Below are 17,465 nucleotides of genomic sequence, written 5' to 3'. Positions count from 1 at the left end.
GCAGAGCATGAGGTGGATTAGGTAGATATGTGAATGATTCACAGGCTGATGCAGTCTCTCAAGAGACAGACACAAAATGGAGGCAGAAACGCCAGGCTTTCGTGTCCTGCTTTTAGTTATCTTCAGGTCCAAGAGAGGAATCAATGCTATTTTTCGGAAAAAAACAAAAAACAAAAAAAGCAGCTTCTAAGTAAGTTCCCGTTACAGTCTGTGTTCACATCTGGCTCCACACCTGTCTGAAGGATGACCCACAGCTGCTACGCTAGGGAGAGATCTTAGAGAAGGGTGTGGACCACTTTTAAAATTCACCTTAGCTTTGGAAAGCAGAATTATAGGAAGAGCATACCAATCCAGGTTACTATGAGAGACTCTAATCAGCTAATTTCCTTTTCCTTTTGTAAAGGGCTGACAAAGGTAATATTTTCAAGGTTTCAGCTGTGTTTATCAGCTGTGTTAAGCATCTTATTGGACACTGGATACTTCCACTGAACACTGACAGAGAGCAGCCCATGCTTTAGAGAAAACTAGGTACAGAGTTCATTCTCAACCTGACCTTTGTTTTCTTTGAGATAGAGTGGTGAGAGGGTTAGCTAAGAACAGAAGTCAGGGCAGTCGTGCACACACAGTGATGAGGTCAGTCAGTTTCCAAGCTCCCTACCAGTGGTAATTCACTTTCAGCAATCTGAAGAGAAGGCCTACACTGAATAGTTTTAAGACTTGTGAGGATGTGTGTACATATTTTGTGTATGTGGTATGTAGATGTCTTTGTCAGGGTTTCTATTACTGCACAAACATCATGACCAAGAAGCAAGTTGGGGAAGAAAGGGTTTATTCAGCTTACATTTCCACATTGCTGTTCACCACTAAAGGAAGTCAGGACTGGAACTCAAGCAGGTCAGGAAGCAGGAGCTGATGCAGAAGCCATGGAGGGATGTTACTTACTGGCTTGCTTCCCCTGGCTTGCTCAGCTTGCTTTCTTATAGACCCCAAGACTACCAGCCCAGAGATGGCACCACTCACAATGGGCCCTCCCCGCTTGATCTCTAATTGAGAAAATGCCTTACAGCTGGATCTCATGGAGGCATTTCCTCACCTGAAGCTTCTTTCTCTGTGATAACTCCAGCTTATGTGAAGTTGACACAAAACCAGCCAGTACAGCATGTGGAGGTAAGAGGTTGGTGTCCAGAGTCTTCCTCAGTCCCTCTCCACCTTATATTTTGAGACAGAGTCTCTCCTGAACCTACACCTCACTGATTCAGCTAGACTGGCTAGCCACTGAGCTCCAGGCATCCTCCTGTCTGTCCCCAGAGCTGGGGTTAGCAATGTCCTTGTGCTCCCAGCTTTTTCACAGCTGGGGATCTGAGCTCAGGTCCTCCTGCTTCTGTGGCAAGCACTTTGCTCAGTGAGCCCTTTCCCCAAGCAACAATGTGTACATGAAATTCACACAGACTTTCTCAGCATCACATTGTGACTGTCATCACTAGGGTTTGGTGACAGTTTGCCACAAGGGTTGAGAGCACAGATGGTGGACCTGAGCTCACTCTGTATGTACTCATTGCCTGAGCTAAGAACTCAAAACCTGTCAGCTCTCAGGTAGGGATTTGGCCACGTGTCCATGCTTACCCACTCCATTTCATTTCTTTCCCCCACTTTCAGTGCTGGAGATTGAACCCAGGGCACCCTAAATGTCTGACAAATCCTTTACCATTAAACTAAACTATACCCTTCCTCACCTACATCCGATTTTCTTAGTAGGACTAGAAAAAAGGAAATATACCCATTTTAGTTGAAGAAACAGGTGTGTATAGGAAAAGTCCTGTTCACCCAAATATAGTTCGTGTCTCACTCAGTGCTGGCTAGATAAGTGTCTGAAGGTCCGTGGTTGAAGGCTGGGTTCCCCAGGCTGGCATTATTGGGATGTGGCAGAAGCTGTAAGAGATACATCTTATGGGATGTCTTTGGGTCAGAGTTCCTTGAAAGGGACTGTGGGATTCTGGACCCTTTGCTCTTTGTTCTTTCCCAGCCCTGAGGTGAGCTGCTGCCATGACCACACGCTCTTATTATAAAGTGCTGCCTTGCCACAGGTCCAAAAGCCATGGAGCCAACTGGTCATGAACGGAAATCTTCAAAACTGTGAGACAGAGTACACGTTTCCTCTGTCTAAGTTGATTATCTAAGGTATAGTAACGCAAGCTGACGCCTCACTGTTAGAACTCTGAACTTGACTCGCCCTGCTTAGGCAGCAGGGAAGCCATACCATTGACTAAGTATGTCCTTTCCACTGATATCTCACATGGCTTTGTCCATGGCCTGTTATTTTTATAAATGCTAATAAGATGATTCCTACATATGATGATGCTATTTAATGATATTTCTACTTTAATGAATAAAAATAGATACCCTTATTTTCAATTTTTATTTATATATATTTAGACAGGGTCTCACCATGTAGCCCTTGCTAGCCTAGAACTCACTATGTAGACAAGGCTAGCCTCAAATTGTGTCATAGAGCTCCCACATCTCTGCCACCTGAGTTCTTGGGAGTAAAGGTGTGTGCCACCATGTCCAGCTATTTATTCATGTATTTATTTTTGCAGTTCGGGTGATTGTGCCTTTGTGCCTGCCAGGCGAACACTCAGCCCCTGAGCTACATCCTAGCATACTCCAGCTGTTGAACGCTGATCTTTCCCCAGGCTTTAGCTAAGTGGTACAGTCTCTGTGATGCTGTGGGTGGCAGTGAATCCTAGCTCCCAGTCAGTGACTGTGATAAAGAAGGTGAACAACTGACTCTATGGTGTGCTTTGCTGGTAAACTATGCTGTTCAGCAGGTTGGGTGAATTAAACATTTTGCTTGCTTGCTTTTTGAGATAATCTTCACTCTGTAGCCCACCCTAACCTTGAGCCCAGGAATGCAATCTTACTGCCTCAGCATCCCAAGTTCTGGGATTACTGTGTGAGCCAGCACTCCCCCTCTCCTGTGTTATTTTCTAGAGGTGCTGGAAAGCAAACTGAGGGTTCTGCACATGCCAGGCTGTGCCCTTCCACTGAGCCACATCCCAACCTTTTGTTATTATTATTTATCATCCTAAAACAGGATCTTGCTGTTACTCAGGGTGGCATCTAACCTGGAGTCCCCTCTCTCATGCCCAGATGTTTCTCTTAATGCATTTTAATGCCAAAGCTCAATTGCAGTAATTGTAGAGTAACGGGTTTCATCGAGATGTCCCACACGTGCCTATGCTTTACTTCAGTTTTACCCTTCTCTCTCTCCCACTCTACTCCCTCACTCAAGGTCGCTTCCCCTCCCCTCATGGTACAATGTCATCTTGAATGCATTTGAGGGACGTAGCCCCACTGTAAATGACACAGACACATTCCTGTTTAGATTTGAGTACCTAAGCAACCGAGGTTTTTCCTGATGGAATTTACACTGTGACTGTACTGCAGGGCACAGAAGCACATGCATCTAATAACATGAATTCAGTAGAGAATCTCTTATGAAATGGGTTTGTACATTTCAGTTTTTTTCCCCTGAAATCAGATCTTACACTGTAGGTCTGGGTGTCTGAGAACTCACACAATAGCTCAAATTGGCTCCAATCCCCTGTTTCTGTCTTCCTGATTGCTGGACTTATAGGCATGTGTCACTATATCCAGATTTATATATTTAAATTGTTTATAGAGCGCACCAAAGTGTCCTCCCAAAACTTAGTCATCTCTTCACAGAGAAGAATGCCCATTCCTATCTCTACCAATACTGGTCACTTTACTTGCCAGCGGCATCAGCTAACATTTTGTTTTTAAAGCCTGTTTTTTCTGATTGTTTGTAAAATATACTTCCATTTTCCTATGTCTTTGAGTATATTAGTTCTTTTTTATTATTAATAATCTCATTTCATAGTTCAGGCCAGACTGGAACTTACTACATAGTTTAGGCTGGCCTCAAACTTATGTGTGAGCCTCCTGCCTCAGCCCCCCAAATTCTGGGATTGTAGGTAGATAAGGGCCTCCACACCCAGCCAGTGTTCACCTTTCTAGTTGCTTTTTCTTATTGATTCTGATGCATTTTTCATTTGCTCCAGATGGCAGTTCTTCCTATGTTACAAATAAATAAGTAAAGTGTACTTCATTCAGTTCCACTCAACTGACTCCCTTTTCACATTCAGAATTTTTTATTATTTATTTTAGAAGATAGGGTGTCACTATATAGCTATTGCTATCCTGGAACTCACTTTGTAGACCAGGCTGGCCTCGAACTCAGAAATCTGCCTGCCTCTGCCTCCCCCCAAGTGCTGGAATTATACTTTTTTATTTTTGAAGATAGGTGTCAATATATAGCTATTGCTGTCCTGGAACTCATATGTAGACTAGGCTGACCTCAAACTCACTGCGATCTGCCTGCCTGTCTCCACAGTCCTGGGATTACAGGTATGGCCACCACACAATGCCCATCTTTGGGATGCTTCTGGTGTACACAACTTGACTCACAGCTCTAAGCTGGAATGGACCATCAGAGACACAGCTCTATTTAGTCACTTGCTCTTCAGCTTGAAATATGACTTTACTGTTCCTTAACCTTCTCATGCCTTCTCTACGTTCTTCCCCTAAAATTTCAGCACACAAGGTTCAAAGTAGATTTTAGGGTCTACCAAACTTCAGACTTGGACTGCTAACATACAGATGCCTGAAAACTTTCTGTTAGTAATGATAAAAAAGCAGCCTAAGGTTCTATAGTAGGTCACCTTCCAACCCTCTTCCCATTCCCAAATGACTGCCAAGAACATAGAACAGGTTGGTGGTTTCACTGAATAAAAATGAGAAGCAGACTAGGTGTGATAACATGTGCCTTTTATCCTTGTGCTCAGAAGGCAGAGGCAGGCAGAGCTCTGTGAGCTCAATTCCAGCCTGGCCTACAAAGTAAGTACCAGGGAAGCCAGAGCTACAAAAATAAACCCTGACTCAAAGAAAAGGGGGTGGTGGGAAGCAACTGTTGCTGTTAGAAGCAGGACACAACACACTGAGAGAAGGCACTGTCAGTACTGCCAAACTAGCTCTGTGTTGATAGTGGCTCCATTTTCTAAAGGTCATAGTCTGTATTTTAATGTTAAACATACTTCCAAAATGTCAGACAAGCTTTGTGTTGGTTTGGTGAGGGGCAGACTATGAAAAGAAAATGTTTCCCTGACAGATGTGGTGTCACATGCCTGTAATCTCAGTCTTTGGGGGTGGAGGCAGAAGGATCATGCATTTAAGGTCATCCTTGGCTAATGTAAGTCTAAGATCAGTCTGGGCTACACAGATTCTGTCTTTAAAAAGAAAAAGAGGGTGTTTCCCTACTAGCTCCCCCGACCCATTACACTGAAGAAGTGAGGAAAGATAGAGGCACTTATGTCACTGCGGAAACCGAGTTCACTCCTTTGAGTGTTGCTTTATTTCTGCCTGTCCCCTGAGTCTCTCAGCAACGGGAAGGTCACGTTACTCTTCGAATTGCACATCGCCAACGCAATGCCTTAGAAACACTTCCTGTGGTTAAATTTGTGATTGGAAAATGAAGGCCTGATTGGGCAACCCGTATGTACTTATAAAGTACTTGGCACACAGTCACTGAGAGGTAGGGTGGAGGGAGTGTGGTTGTAAACACAAATATTGGTAGAACAAGAATGTGGAGGATATGTGTGATCTGACCATAGATCAGCTCATGGTGACCGTCGTGTGCAACCTCATTGGGTCTGGCTGTCAATCCTGTCCCGAAGACTGTCCCCAGATTTTACACCACTTCTATTACTTAGGGTTTCTTCTTCCCAGGTCTCTCTGGGTGCTGATTTCGTCAGGCCCACTGTGTGAGATGGTATAAGGTCTCAGTGTTGAGCACTGGCTTGCTCTTTCCTCCTCTGCAGCTCCTCCCTCCGTCTTGCCTGCTGTGCACTCATACAATCCCTGAAGGCCTGCACTTGCGGCTGGCACTGGCGCCAGTCCTGGTGTTGGGCCATGCACTCTTGCACTGCAAAGTGGGAGGCTGCACAGCCAGACCGGGTGATGAGCTGGTCCAGCGGGTCTTCCTCATCATCATCCTTCTTCACCGGGCGAGTCCAGTTATGGCCTTGTGGGACTGAGGTTGACATCTTGAGGAACCTAGAATATCAACAGACAAGGTTAAAGTACCGGTATGATTATACATTTCTTCCTGTTCATAAACAGTGACGTCTAAACTGCACTGCATGGCCTTACTTATATGCCTGTCTCCCTTAGGAGACGAAGCTCTTTATTGTCAGATGCTAGGCCTGATTTAGCATAGGGCCGCCAGCACATGACCTGACAGAGAAAGGGCCTGCAAAATGGTTTGATGAGTTGAGATAAAAGTATCTAAGCTCAATGGAGTCTGCTAGTGGAATGCAAGTTAAACAAAACATGCCATCTTTTTTGGAGATGTCATTTCTGATCTACCTCAAAACAAAACAAGCAAACAAAAAAACCCAAGCAAAGAAACAGCCTTTCTTCTTCTCTTCAGAAGAGTAAGGTTGAACACTTGGAAGACAGCCCAAGTACATGCAGGTTTGACTGGTGGGGGGAACTGAGGAGCTCAGTGTAGCTGTAGCATAAATCACGTGGAGGCTGAGGCAAAAGATGGGTCTGTGTGGTATGAGGCTGTTTAGTCAGCAATATCCAAATGTGAGCTTATTTGCCCAGACTGCTTCCCAAAGATCATCTGTTTCAGAACCCTACAGAATGCAGCAAGAGAGAACCCTACAGAATGCAGCAAGAGAGAACTCAGGAAAGGCTTCAATAGAGATAACTTCAACCTTTGCAAAAAGTTTGTTACGACGGGGTATAAAGGCGCTAAATGCCTCTTTTCTGTCTTATTCATTAATAGGTGGTTACTGTGTTGTGTGTTGGCTACTATATTAAGAGTATACAAGGGCTGGTGAGATGGCTCAGTGGGTAAGAGCACCCGACTGCTCTTCCGAAGATCGGAAGTTCAAATCCCAGCAACCACATGGTGGCTCACAACCACCCGTAATGAGATCCGATGCCCTCTTCTGGTACGTCTGAAGACAGCTACAGTGTACTTTACATATAATAAATAAATAAATCTTTAAAAAAAAAAAAAAGAGTATACAAACAAGACCAAGCTAGAGACAATTCCTGCCCTCATGGAGTTTACAATCTAGGCAAGTAAACTGGAAGTTTACAACAGTATGTACAGACAGCTGGGAAAACGAGGCAGGTCTAATCTGTCAAGACTTTCTAGAGAACCTGACTTCCAGGATGAAACTCAAGGATGAATGAGTTAGCCAAACATGGGAAAACTATTTCTGGCTAGAGGTAGACACATGAGAGGAATCACAAGTTCGATGACTGGGCTGAAAATGTAGTTTGGTAGTAGTACAAATGTCCAACGTGGAAAAGTAAATTGAATTTGATTCTCAGCCTCGTAAAACACTTCAGTAACTGGAGAAACCAGAAGAGCAGGAAATGAAAATTGGCAGAAATAAGTAAATGATTGATCAGCAAAGCTTTGCAGCCCATGTTAGGAGTTTAAGACTATTATCATGAGGAAAAGGGGTAGGTCACAAGACGATTTAAGCACTTCTCTATATAAACCTCACCGCTACGGAGGCACAATAAAAGGGTAAATGTCTTTGCCTGGAGACCTGTATTATTAGGTAGGGCCGTCAACAAATCATACACACACACACACACACACACACACACACACAAAATAAAATCGCTTTAAGATTCACTAGGTAGACTTTGTAAATAGCACTGCAGTATATGTCCAATACATGTTGTCCTCGGTACTCCTTGAATAAAATGAGTTCAACCCATGCTTAGAAATAAGGGCAGGCTAGATGCCTGACAGCTTGGCAAGGCCTTCTAGTAAGGCATGACAAGGAAGAGGAAGGAGAGAAATACAGGCATCCAAGTCCCCTGAAGCACCTCTCCCAGTTTCAGGAGCACTCCCGCCGTCCCCACTGTGCATCCGGTGTAGGGATGCGTGCGCAGTGCTCACCCGCAGGTGCAGAAGAGCGTGCGAGCGCGTTCCGCCCCAGACGCGGGGATTCGTAGGCAATAAGGACGCCCCCTGTTCTCTCCGCAGGAAGCCGACCCAGCGGGAGCACACACGCGGAAGAACAGAGCCCTCTGCAATTCCCATTGGTGAACTCTCCGTGTAGAGCCCGCCTTCAGCCCGCCTCTTCCGGGAAAGGGCGGAAGGAGCGGACCAATGGAGACCGGATCCTAGGGAAGGCACCTTGGATCGTTCTGAGAGACTGTGTACACACCCTCAGGTGACTCCAGGCCACCTGAGAGTGACGGAGGAGGCGGGTAGCCATTATGCCTTTTCATCAGCAAGAGCTCTGACTGGACCCATGTCTGAAGTGTTACCGCATGGGTTGCCAAGTAAGCTGAAGGGCACAGGATCCAGAAAAGGAATTTCAAATGGGACATTTTTCATTCCCAAGTAAAACAAAGAAACATGTATGCACAGTGTGTCCCATGCCATAACTAGGATCTAGAATGCCCTAATTGCTGAAGTGAAAGGAAGAGGCATTTTCTATTTACATTTGTGTATTTATGTGTGGCGTTGAGGTACACGTGTGGAGAGCAGAGAACAGCAAGAATTGATTCTGTCCTAACATGTGGGTCCTGGTCTTGAACTCAGGTTGTATGGTGGCTGGCAACTTTACTCAGGAACCATCTTGCAGGGGCCAAGGGATTGATCTTTCCTCACTCTGCCTGCCTTCTCTTCCCCACTTTCATTGACAGTGCACACAAGCTCCCTGGAGACCCTTTTCTTAACTTTCCATCTCTCTAGGCTTCAGGGTGGAAAGTGAGTTATTGCACCTAGCCATATCCAGACAACTCTAATCCTCTTTTACCTCTGAATGGCATTCTGTGTCATTCCTGACCATTGAATTCTCTCTCTCTCTCTCTCTCTCTCTCTCTCTCTCACACACACACACACAATCAACCTTCCTAAATTCTGTGAGAAAAGCTCATTTTATTGATTATCTGTCATTTCACATACCATTATTATGTTTTGTATCTATTTTTGGTTTTGTTTTGGGTATTTTATTTGTATTTGGGGGGATAGGGTCTCACTATGTAGCAGTAGCTACTGTGTGTAGTAGCTAGCCTTGAATATGTAGTTCAGGCTGGCCTCAAGCTTGTGGCTTTCCTGCCTTAGCTCTCCGAGTGTTGCAATGACAAGTGTGTGCCACCGGGACCAACCTTGAAGCTTAGTTCTTTACTATGATAAGTGAAGATCATCACACATATTTATGATAAATACATATAGATCATCAAGCATATATGTACTTATATATGTATTTACCATATATGTGTATTTATCATATATCTATGTCTGGTGATTTTCACCTGTCATCAGAGAAGATAAAATTCTACTTTATAACCAGTAAACAAGATAAAATTACTTTAGCAACTTTCTCTACATATAATGAACTTCACCTCTAAAACTTTTTTTTGAAACAGGATTTCTCTGTGTAGCCCTGGCTATCCTGGAACTTGATCTATAGACTAGGCTGAACTCAGTCTCCAAGATCTTCCTTCCACTGTCTACCAAGTGCTGGGATTAAAGGCATGTGCCACCACAGCCTGGCTTTGTGGTTTGATTTATAGTCAGTCTTTCATTGTATTTCCTCCAAAGTCAGTTTGCTTTCCTCAGTTTCAACTGACTTCCAATATAGGTATGTGGGGTGTGTGTGTGTGTGTGTGTGTGGTGGTGGTGGTGGTGGTGTTCCTATGGGTCAATTACATAAGTGTATCATCTGTACAGATGCCTAAATTGGGTCTTCAAAGAGATAAATATGAAAGTTATTTATTTATTATTTTTGAGACAAGGTCTCACTATGTTGCCCTGTCAGGCCTGAAATGTTCTAGATCAAGCTAGCCTTGAATTCACAAACATCCACCTGCCTTTACTGCCAAAGTGCTGGGATCAAAACTGCCCTAACTTACCCGCAAGTTTTTATTTTTGAGACATTCTTTTGTGATGTACAAGGAAACCATCCATCATTTGGCAGCCTGTTTGCCAAGGAACTGGTCTGGATAGGGTCCCAGAGCTTACAGCTTTAGAAGGATTTACTGTGGATAACAGGCAAGCTTTATGTCCTGTAAATGGCACAGCACTGAGAACTGGTCCTACCATATAGCTCCTTCGGATAGCTACATGATCCTGATGCTCTCCAAGTCATTGGTAGACTCAGCAAAGGTGTGCCTTTGACGGTAATGTTCCGCCATGCCTGTTTATGTGGTGCTGGGGATACAAGGCAGGGCTTCAGGTAAGCACTCTGTCGTCTGCTCTGCTCAGCACTGCTCAGTTTTGTTTGTTTGTTTAAATAGCAGATAGTTGAAAGGAAAGTTAAGAAGCAGGCAGTTGGTTGTCTGCTTCCCTCTCAGCTGTTAACTGCTTTCTAGGGCTTGTCATCACCCTAGAAATGTATGTAAGCTCTGCTGCATACGTACAGCCATTGCCATCCTCATCAAGGACCCTGATGCTTCTCTAAGGGACTGTGCCATTACCACCCACATCTGCCTCATTGACCCACATCTGCCTCGTTGACCATGCCCCTGGCTCTGCTTCTGAGGGATTCTGCATACCAGACTTCATGGCAGGGCCCAGGTCCTTGGTTGATTTAGTTCCTTCAGACAGCAGGCTGTCATCTTTGAATTCTGCAGTCTGCTCTCCAGTGAATTGGTCAGCCATGCTATGAAGGCTATAGGATTCTGAGACGCAACCACACAATCACTTGGCATGCATCCCTGGATTTAGCTTCCTCCTTCTGCCCTCAGTTCCTCTTGAGCCCGTAGTTATTTTTGCTTTTTGTTTTACAAGCACACACCAGTATACAGAATCTTTTTGTTTGGTTGGTTGGTTTTTTTTTTTTTTTTTTTTTGGTTTTTCGAGACAGGGTTTCTCTGTATAGCCCTGGCTGCCCTGGAACTCACTTTGTAAATCAGGCTGGCCTCGAACTCAGAAATCCGCCTGCTCTGCCTCCCGAGTGCTGGGATTAAAGGCATGCGCCACCATGCCCGGCTGAGTATACAGAATCTTATATTTACTTCTAAATGAAATTGAATTTCCATTTATTTACACTAGCTATTGGTGCAAGCTATGCCTATGATTTTTAATTTTCTCATAGCCACATTAATTAAAAGATGGGCCAGGGAGATGACTCAGTGTGTAAAGACACTTGCCACCAAATCTGATGACCCAAGGACTTAAAAAAGGTTGTTCTCTGAAATCCACATTGAGTTGTGCATATTCGTGCATTCCAGAACACACACAATTTTTTTTTTTTTTTTTTTTTTTTTTTTTTTTTTTTTTACTTTTTTGGTTTTTCCAGGCCATTTCTCTATGTAGCCCTGCCTGTGACAGGACTTGCTGGCCAGTTTTCAAGCAGGCTGGCCTCAAACTCAAGAGATCTGCCTCCTAAGTATTGGAATTAAAGGCATGTGCCTCCACCCCCAGCTCCAGTGCTAAGTTTGCCATGGGTGGGTTCAGTGTTTACAGTTGAATGTTCATTTCCTGCCTGCTGTGAGCCACTTTGCTGTTTGCTTTTGCTCTGTGGTCTGTTAAACTGAAGACCCATCCTTATGCAGAAGTGTCAGATCCTAGGAAATAAACGGAACTCGACTCTGACTTTTCTCTCCATTCCTGTCCTCTTACTGCCCTTCTTGGTCTGCATCGGTTTGCTGACTTCTGCAGCTTTTCTTTAACCTTCCCCGGCAGCACAACATCAGAAGCAGCTCAGCCTCTGTCTCCCTCCATAGTTTACTTAGAACTAAAGCTGATTTGTGAGTCTGGGGAGTCAGCAACAAGCACCGCTTCTTGAAATCGATCACATAATTAGCCCCAAAGCTCTTCTAAAGGCCCAGACACCCAGCACTGGGTGAGTACTCCCCTGTTGGTACCACTCATCCAGCCAGGAGACTTCCAAGATTCAAGTCAGCCAACCTGCACCCACCAATGTACCTTGTTTAACAAGGGTTGCCAACAGCCAGGTAAGGGTTTGCGGGCTAAGAACATGCTATCTGAGGTTTTATGTTTGTTTATTTAAGATTTATTTCTCTTATGTATGTGAATACACTGTCACTGTCTTCAAACACACCAGAAAAGGGTATGGGATTACAGATGGTTGTGAGCCACCATGTGGTTTCTGGGAATTGAACTCAGGACCTCTGGAAGAGCAGTCAGTGCTCTTAATTGCTGAGCCATCTTTCTAGTCCTGTCTGAATATTTTAAAAAGACAGTTTTTAATTTTTATTTATTTTTTTATCTGGTTATGTCTATATACTACAAGTGTGCCTTGTGCCTGCAGTCTAGAAGAGGGGGTTGGATCCCCTGGGACTGGAGTCACAGACAGTTGCCAGCTGCCCTTGTCCTGTTGGGAGTTGAATCTATGTTCCTGTGGAAGAACAGCTAGTGCTCTTAATCACTAAGCCATCTCTTCAACTCCTGAAGAGATATTTTAATTGTCTTTTAAAAAGATGACCTGTCATAAAACTATATTGATTTTTAGGGACAGGAAGATTGTGACTTTGAAACATTTTTTTTTTCTAATGAAATGTGAGAGCCTGTCTGTTAGATATAAAGACATTCCAGAATATCTTGATTATTGAAGACATTGTCATTGTCCTTCAGAATTCCCAGAAATCTCGAGGTACAATTGCAGAAGAGATAGCAGGTAACGGGCCCTTGGGTTTGTGCATCCCTGACAGCTCACACGAAGCACAGCTCAGTGGCAGTCTGTTGTTAGTCTCTGTCTTTGGAGTTGATATTAGTATTGTATGGGTTAGAATAAGAGACGTCAGGTTAAATGGAACCCTGGAGAAGGGATGTCTGGCCTTATGTTAATATTTTTAAGAACATTTTAGTACATTTATTTGTCTGCATATGAGTGTGGGTGCACATGTGAGGTCAGAGGACAGCTTGCAGGAGTTGATTCTGTCCTTCCACTCTGTGGGTTCTGAGGACCTTCAACTGTGAAGCCATCTTGCTAGCCCCAGTTTGTGTGTGTGTGTGTGTGTGTGTGTGTGTGTGTGTGTGTGTGTGTGCGCGCGCGCGCGCGCGCGCGCATGCGTGTTCATCCCCTGTTTTTGTTTCTTTTTACTTTTTTTTTTTTTTTTGAGGCAGGGTCTCCCAGCCAAGCTAGCCTTGAACTCATTCTGTTGTTGAGGTTGCCTTTAACCTCATGATCTTTCTTCCTCTGCCTCCTATGTGCAGGATTACAGGTGTGAGGAACCACATCCAGTTAGAACAAGTTTGTTTTTAGCCCTGTGTTTTAGCCCAGTAGGCCTGGGTTGGGTGCTGAGTTTTCTCATATTTCTTTCTGCACTGGCCTGTTACTTTCAGAACTCACTGAGAGCATTAGTATCTTATTTTCTTAGAGAAATTAATGCTTCTGTCTTCCGGCTGTATCCTGTTGTTGCTCTGTCTTCTATGGGGACAGCTCACTCCATAATTAAAAGGATAAAGGCATCTCATTGATAAGACATTACGTTGTCTTCCTCTCCACTAAAAGGAGCCAAAGCGGAGTGATGGCTTTGTGGGCTGGAAGGAGGATTAGAGATACTGAGAGCAGGACTTCCTGTAGCTTAGCGTTTCATTAAGACACTGTAATTGCACCGACGTGTCTCCTGGTGCTCTCTTCTCTCTGTGTAGGCAAGTAGTCATATTTCATGTCCAAAGGAAACAGCTCCAGATTTTTGGGCACCATGTGCCTTTCCCAGGATCCATATAAAGAGTTTAAGCTACTTTAATAAAGGAAAAGTATAATACCGTGTTCATCTTTCCCCTTGCCTGCTTGTCTAGTGCTATAAACATATGCATAATTAACGTGTGTTTTCACTGTAGGGTGGCACAGCTGGCCACTGGGTGGTGTTTGGTAGTGAGATCTTCAAGCCCAGAGTCTGTGCAAATTCCTCCCCAGGAACCTCCAGGATAATGAGAATTTTCCTTAAATATGGGTTGGTTTTTTTTTTTTTTGAAGATTTATTGTTTTATTCTGTGTCTGAGTGTTTTACTTTCATATTTGTGTGCACCACACCTGGCGCCACAAAGGTCAGAAGAGAACATTAGCACCCCTGGAACTGGAGTTACAGATGACTGGGAGTCACCATGTGGGTGCTGAACACAGGCCCTCTGCAAGAACAACAAAGCTCTTTAAAGAGGATCCATCGCCGCAGCTCCTTTAAATCCTCATAGTGACATCATAAAAGACACTTCAGAATACGCTACTGGTCATATGTTCCTGCCTTGTCCGCTAAGCAGGCAAACTTCCTCAAAATGCAGAATTTTGAGGAATAATTTTAGAAACTTTTGTAATTAAGCACTGCCCCCACCACCATGGGTTTTTTGAAGCAGAAGCAAGTTGTGAATAAATTGATTATATTAATGTTCCCAACTTTTTTGTTTCATTCTACTTTTTTGTTTTGAGACAGAGCTTTGTGTTGCCCAGGGTGGCCTCAAACTTCCTCCATAGCTGAAGATGACCTTGACCTAAATAAAATTTTTATTTATTCATTCACAATTTCATATATAAATACACATATACATAACTATATAGTGGACTTTGATCATATTTCCTTCTGTCTTTTTTAAAGATTTATTTATTTATTTATTATATGTAAGTACACTGTAGTTGTCTTCAGACGCACCAAAAGAGGGCATCAGATCTCATTACGGGTGATTGTGAGCCACCATGTGGTTGCTGGTATTTGAACTTCGGACCTTCGGAAGAGCAGTCAGGTGCTCTTACCCACTGAGCCATCTCACCAACCCCCCCTTCTGTCTTAATTCGGATTTTATTGCTGTGAAGAGACACCATGACCAAAGCAACTCTTAACAAGGAAAACATAATTGGCCTGGCTTACAGTTTTAGTTTAGTCCAGGGCTGGAGAGATGGCTCAGTGGCTAAGAGCACTGACTGCTCTTCTAGAGGTCCTGAGTTCAATTCCCAGCAACCACATGTTGGCTCACAACCATCTGTAACAAGATCTGGCGCCCTCTTCTGGAGTTTCTGAAGGCAGCTACAGTGTACTTACATATAATAACTAAATCTTAAAAAAAAAGAAATTTAAAAGGATTTTTTTTCGAGGCTGGGTTTCTCTGTATAGCCCTGGCTGTCCTGGAACTCACTTTGTAGACCAGGCTGGCCTCGAACTCAGAAATCTGCCTACCTCTGCCTCCCAAGTGCTGGGATTAAAGGCATGTGCCACCACTGCCCGGCTTCCCTCCTACTTAAAAAAAAAGATTTTTTGATAAAAGGTCTCATGGAGCTAAGGCCAACCTCAAAATCACTATGTAGCTAAACCTTGAACTTCTGACCCTTCTGCCTCCCCCTTCTGAGCACTGGGATCCTAGGTGTTCTCCTTCACACTCAGTGAAGAATCATCTATTTCTTAGTAGGCAGGATACAGTTTTAAAGCTTTTTTAAGACCTATATTACAGGGCTGGTGAGATGGCTCAGTGGGTAAGAGCACCCGACTGCTCTCCCGAAGGTCAGGAGTTCAAATCCCAGCAACCACATGGTGGCTCATAACCATCTGTAACAAGATCTGACGCCCTCTTCTGGAGTGTCTGAAGACAGCTACAGTGTACTTACATATAATAAATAAATAAATCTTAAAAAAAAAAAAAAAAAAAGACCTATATTACAAAAGAAAAAAAAAATATATATATATATATATATAGAGAGAGAGAGAGAGAGAGTGAGGAAATATAAGAGAAAGTGAAAAATGATGTTTTTCTTTTTCTTTTAAGATTTACTTGGGGCTGGAGAGATGGCTCAGCGGTTAAGAGCACTGACTGCTCTTCCGAAGGTCCTGAGTTCAAATCCCAGCAACCACATGGTGGCTCACAACCATCTGTAATGAGATCTGATGCCCACTTCTCATGTGCCTGAAGACAGCTACAGTGTACGTAGATATAACAATAAATAAATCTTTAAAAAAAGATTTACTTACATACTATATATATATATGTCTATATATATATATATTATAGATATTTACTTACATACTATATATGTCTCTATATATTATATCTATTATAGATATAATAATAAATAAATCTTTAAAAAGATTTACTTACATACTATATATATATATATATATGTATGTATATATATCTGTCTTCTGATACACCAGAAGAGGGCATCTGATCCCATTATAGATGGTTGTGAGCCACCAGCGGTTGCTGGGAATTGAACTCAGGACCTCTAGAAGAGCAGTCAGTGCTCTTAACCGCTGAGCTATCTTTCCAGCCCCCAAATCATGTTTTTCTAAAGAAAAATGATAAATAACATTTCTAAAGAATAATGATGAGTACATTTTGTTTGTTTTAAGTTGTTTATTATATATAATATATTTACATATATGTAAGTGTTTTGCCTACAAGTATATCTGTGCACTGTATGCATGTCTGGTGCCTATGGAGGTCAAAAGAGGGCATTGGGTCTGGAGTTATAGCAATTGTAAGCTGCCATTTAGGTATTGGGAGTCAAACCTGGGTCCTCTGTCTGTGTGTGTGTGCCTGCTTGTTTATCTGCTTATCATGAGCATGTAGTGCCCTCAGAGGCCAGAAGAGGTATGGATCCCCTGAAATTGAAGTTACAGGCAGCTGTGAGCTGACATCAAGGTTCTGAGAACTGAACCCAGATCCTCTGGAAGAGCAGCAAGTTCTCTTAACCACTGAGCCATCTCTCCATCCCTGCCTGGTTGAAATGCTTTTAAAAATGTACCTGTGTCAGTTGGTCTGAGAAACCTTAGGCTTGAAGGAAGAAAACTTACTATAAAAACACAGGGCCACCAGTCTGTAATAGGTTTGTTTACCATTGGGTACTCAGAGATCTGCCCTCAAATTTAGTGATTTGCCAGACAGAGCGAGCTGTAGCAAGTGAGCCTGGCCGGCTGTTGGATTTAGGGGAGAGTAAGTAAGTCCCTAAGCCTCCTGGTTTCTTATTCTTAGATCTAGACGGAGAGCCAAGGCATTCAATTCTACATTGTAACTCTGACCCCGGGAAGGAAGCCGACAGCCCTTAAGTGCTGGCTGGGAGACAAATAAGCTAAAGATTCTTTACACAGACTCCCCTAAAAGCCAGCATGTGGGCAGTGCACGGAAATACCTCGTATAATGGACCGAGCAATGGGAGGTGAGGAGTGTGTATTTGGTGTGAACTGTGGCAGGTTCTTCCCATCAGGCCTTGCGCTTCTGAATGGGAGATGGATGCTCTGGTTCACTGAAGATGCTAGCCATGTGTGACCTTCGAAGGTCACAAGGGAGCTATGAAAAGGCTTCGCTAATGATTTCCAAGGGCAAATCACTGTAAAGATAGAAACAGAAATTAGTTATTCACAAATACATAAATAATTCACTCAGCCAGCCATTTGGATGGGCTGCTATGTCCCCAAGGACTAGAAAGTCTGTGTGTCTTGACTGTTGG

General features: G+C 43.5%; 1 protein-coding gene and 2 long non-coding RNA genes across 4 annotated transcripts; 2 read left to right on the top strand and 1 right to left on the bottom strand.

Annotated features, from left to right (window-relative positions):
• Positions 1–1,084: 1,084 nt before the first annotated feature.
• Gm39059 lies at positions 1,085–3,850 on the top strand. The gene is made up of 2 exons (XR_869837.1): positions 1,085–2,178; positions 2,598–3,850. It is a non-coding gene; the product is annotated as a predicted gene, 39059 (long non-coding RNA).
• Positions 3,851–4,831: 981 nt separating this feature from the next.
• On the bottom strand, positions 4,832–8,104 carry Coa4 (cytochrome c oxidase assembly factor 4). 2 transcript variants are annotated; one of them, XM_006508152.2, is made up of 2 exons: positions 7,939–8,024; positions 4,832–6,132 (listed from the first exon to the last, which is right to left on the bottom strand). In XM_006508152.2, exon 2 carries the CDS (start codon positions 6,120–6,122, stop codon positions 5,859–5,861), a length of 264 nt encoding a protein of 87 aa, XP_006508215.1. In that variant the 5' UTR covers positions 6,123–6,132; positions 7,939–8,024; the 3' UTR covers positions 4,832–5,858. The 2 variants fall into 2 exon arrangements, with proteins under 2 accessions (XP_006508215.1, NP_899093.1); NM_183270.2 differs by having other exon boundaries at positions 5,392–6,132; positions 8,012–8,104.
• Positions 8,085–9,613, top strand: Gm39058. Its single transcript, XR_869836.2, has 2 exons — positions 8,085–8,400; positions 9,493–9,613. It is a non-coding gene; the product is annotated as a predicted gene, 39058 (long non-coding RNA).
• Positions 9,614–17,465: the final 7,852 nt, after the last annotated feature.

Source organism: Mus musculus, chromosome 7, assembly GCF_000001635.26.
Source record: "Mus musculus strain C57BL/6J chromosome 7, GRCm38.p6 C57BL/6J".
NCBI classification, from domain to species: Eukaryota; Metazoa; Chordata; class Mammalia; order Rodentia; family Muridae; genus Mus; species Mus musculus.
This window is presented reverse-complemented; position numbering and strand designations above follow the sequence as displayed.

What these genes read in the sequence shown, in the direction of transcription:
- Coa4 (NM_183270.2), bottom strand. Translation starts at nt 6,122, where the DNA reads ATGTCAACCTCAGTCCCACAAGGCCATAACTGGACTCGCCCGGTGAAG.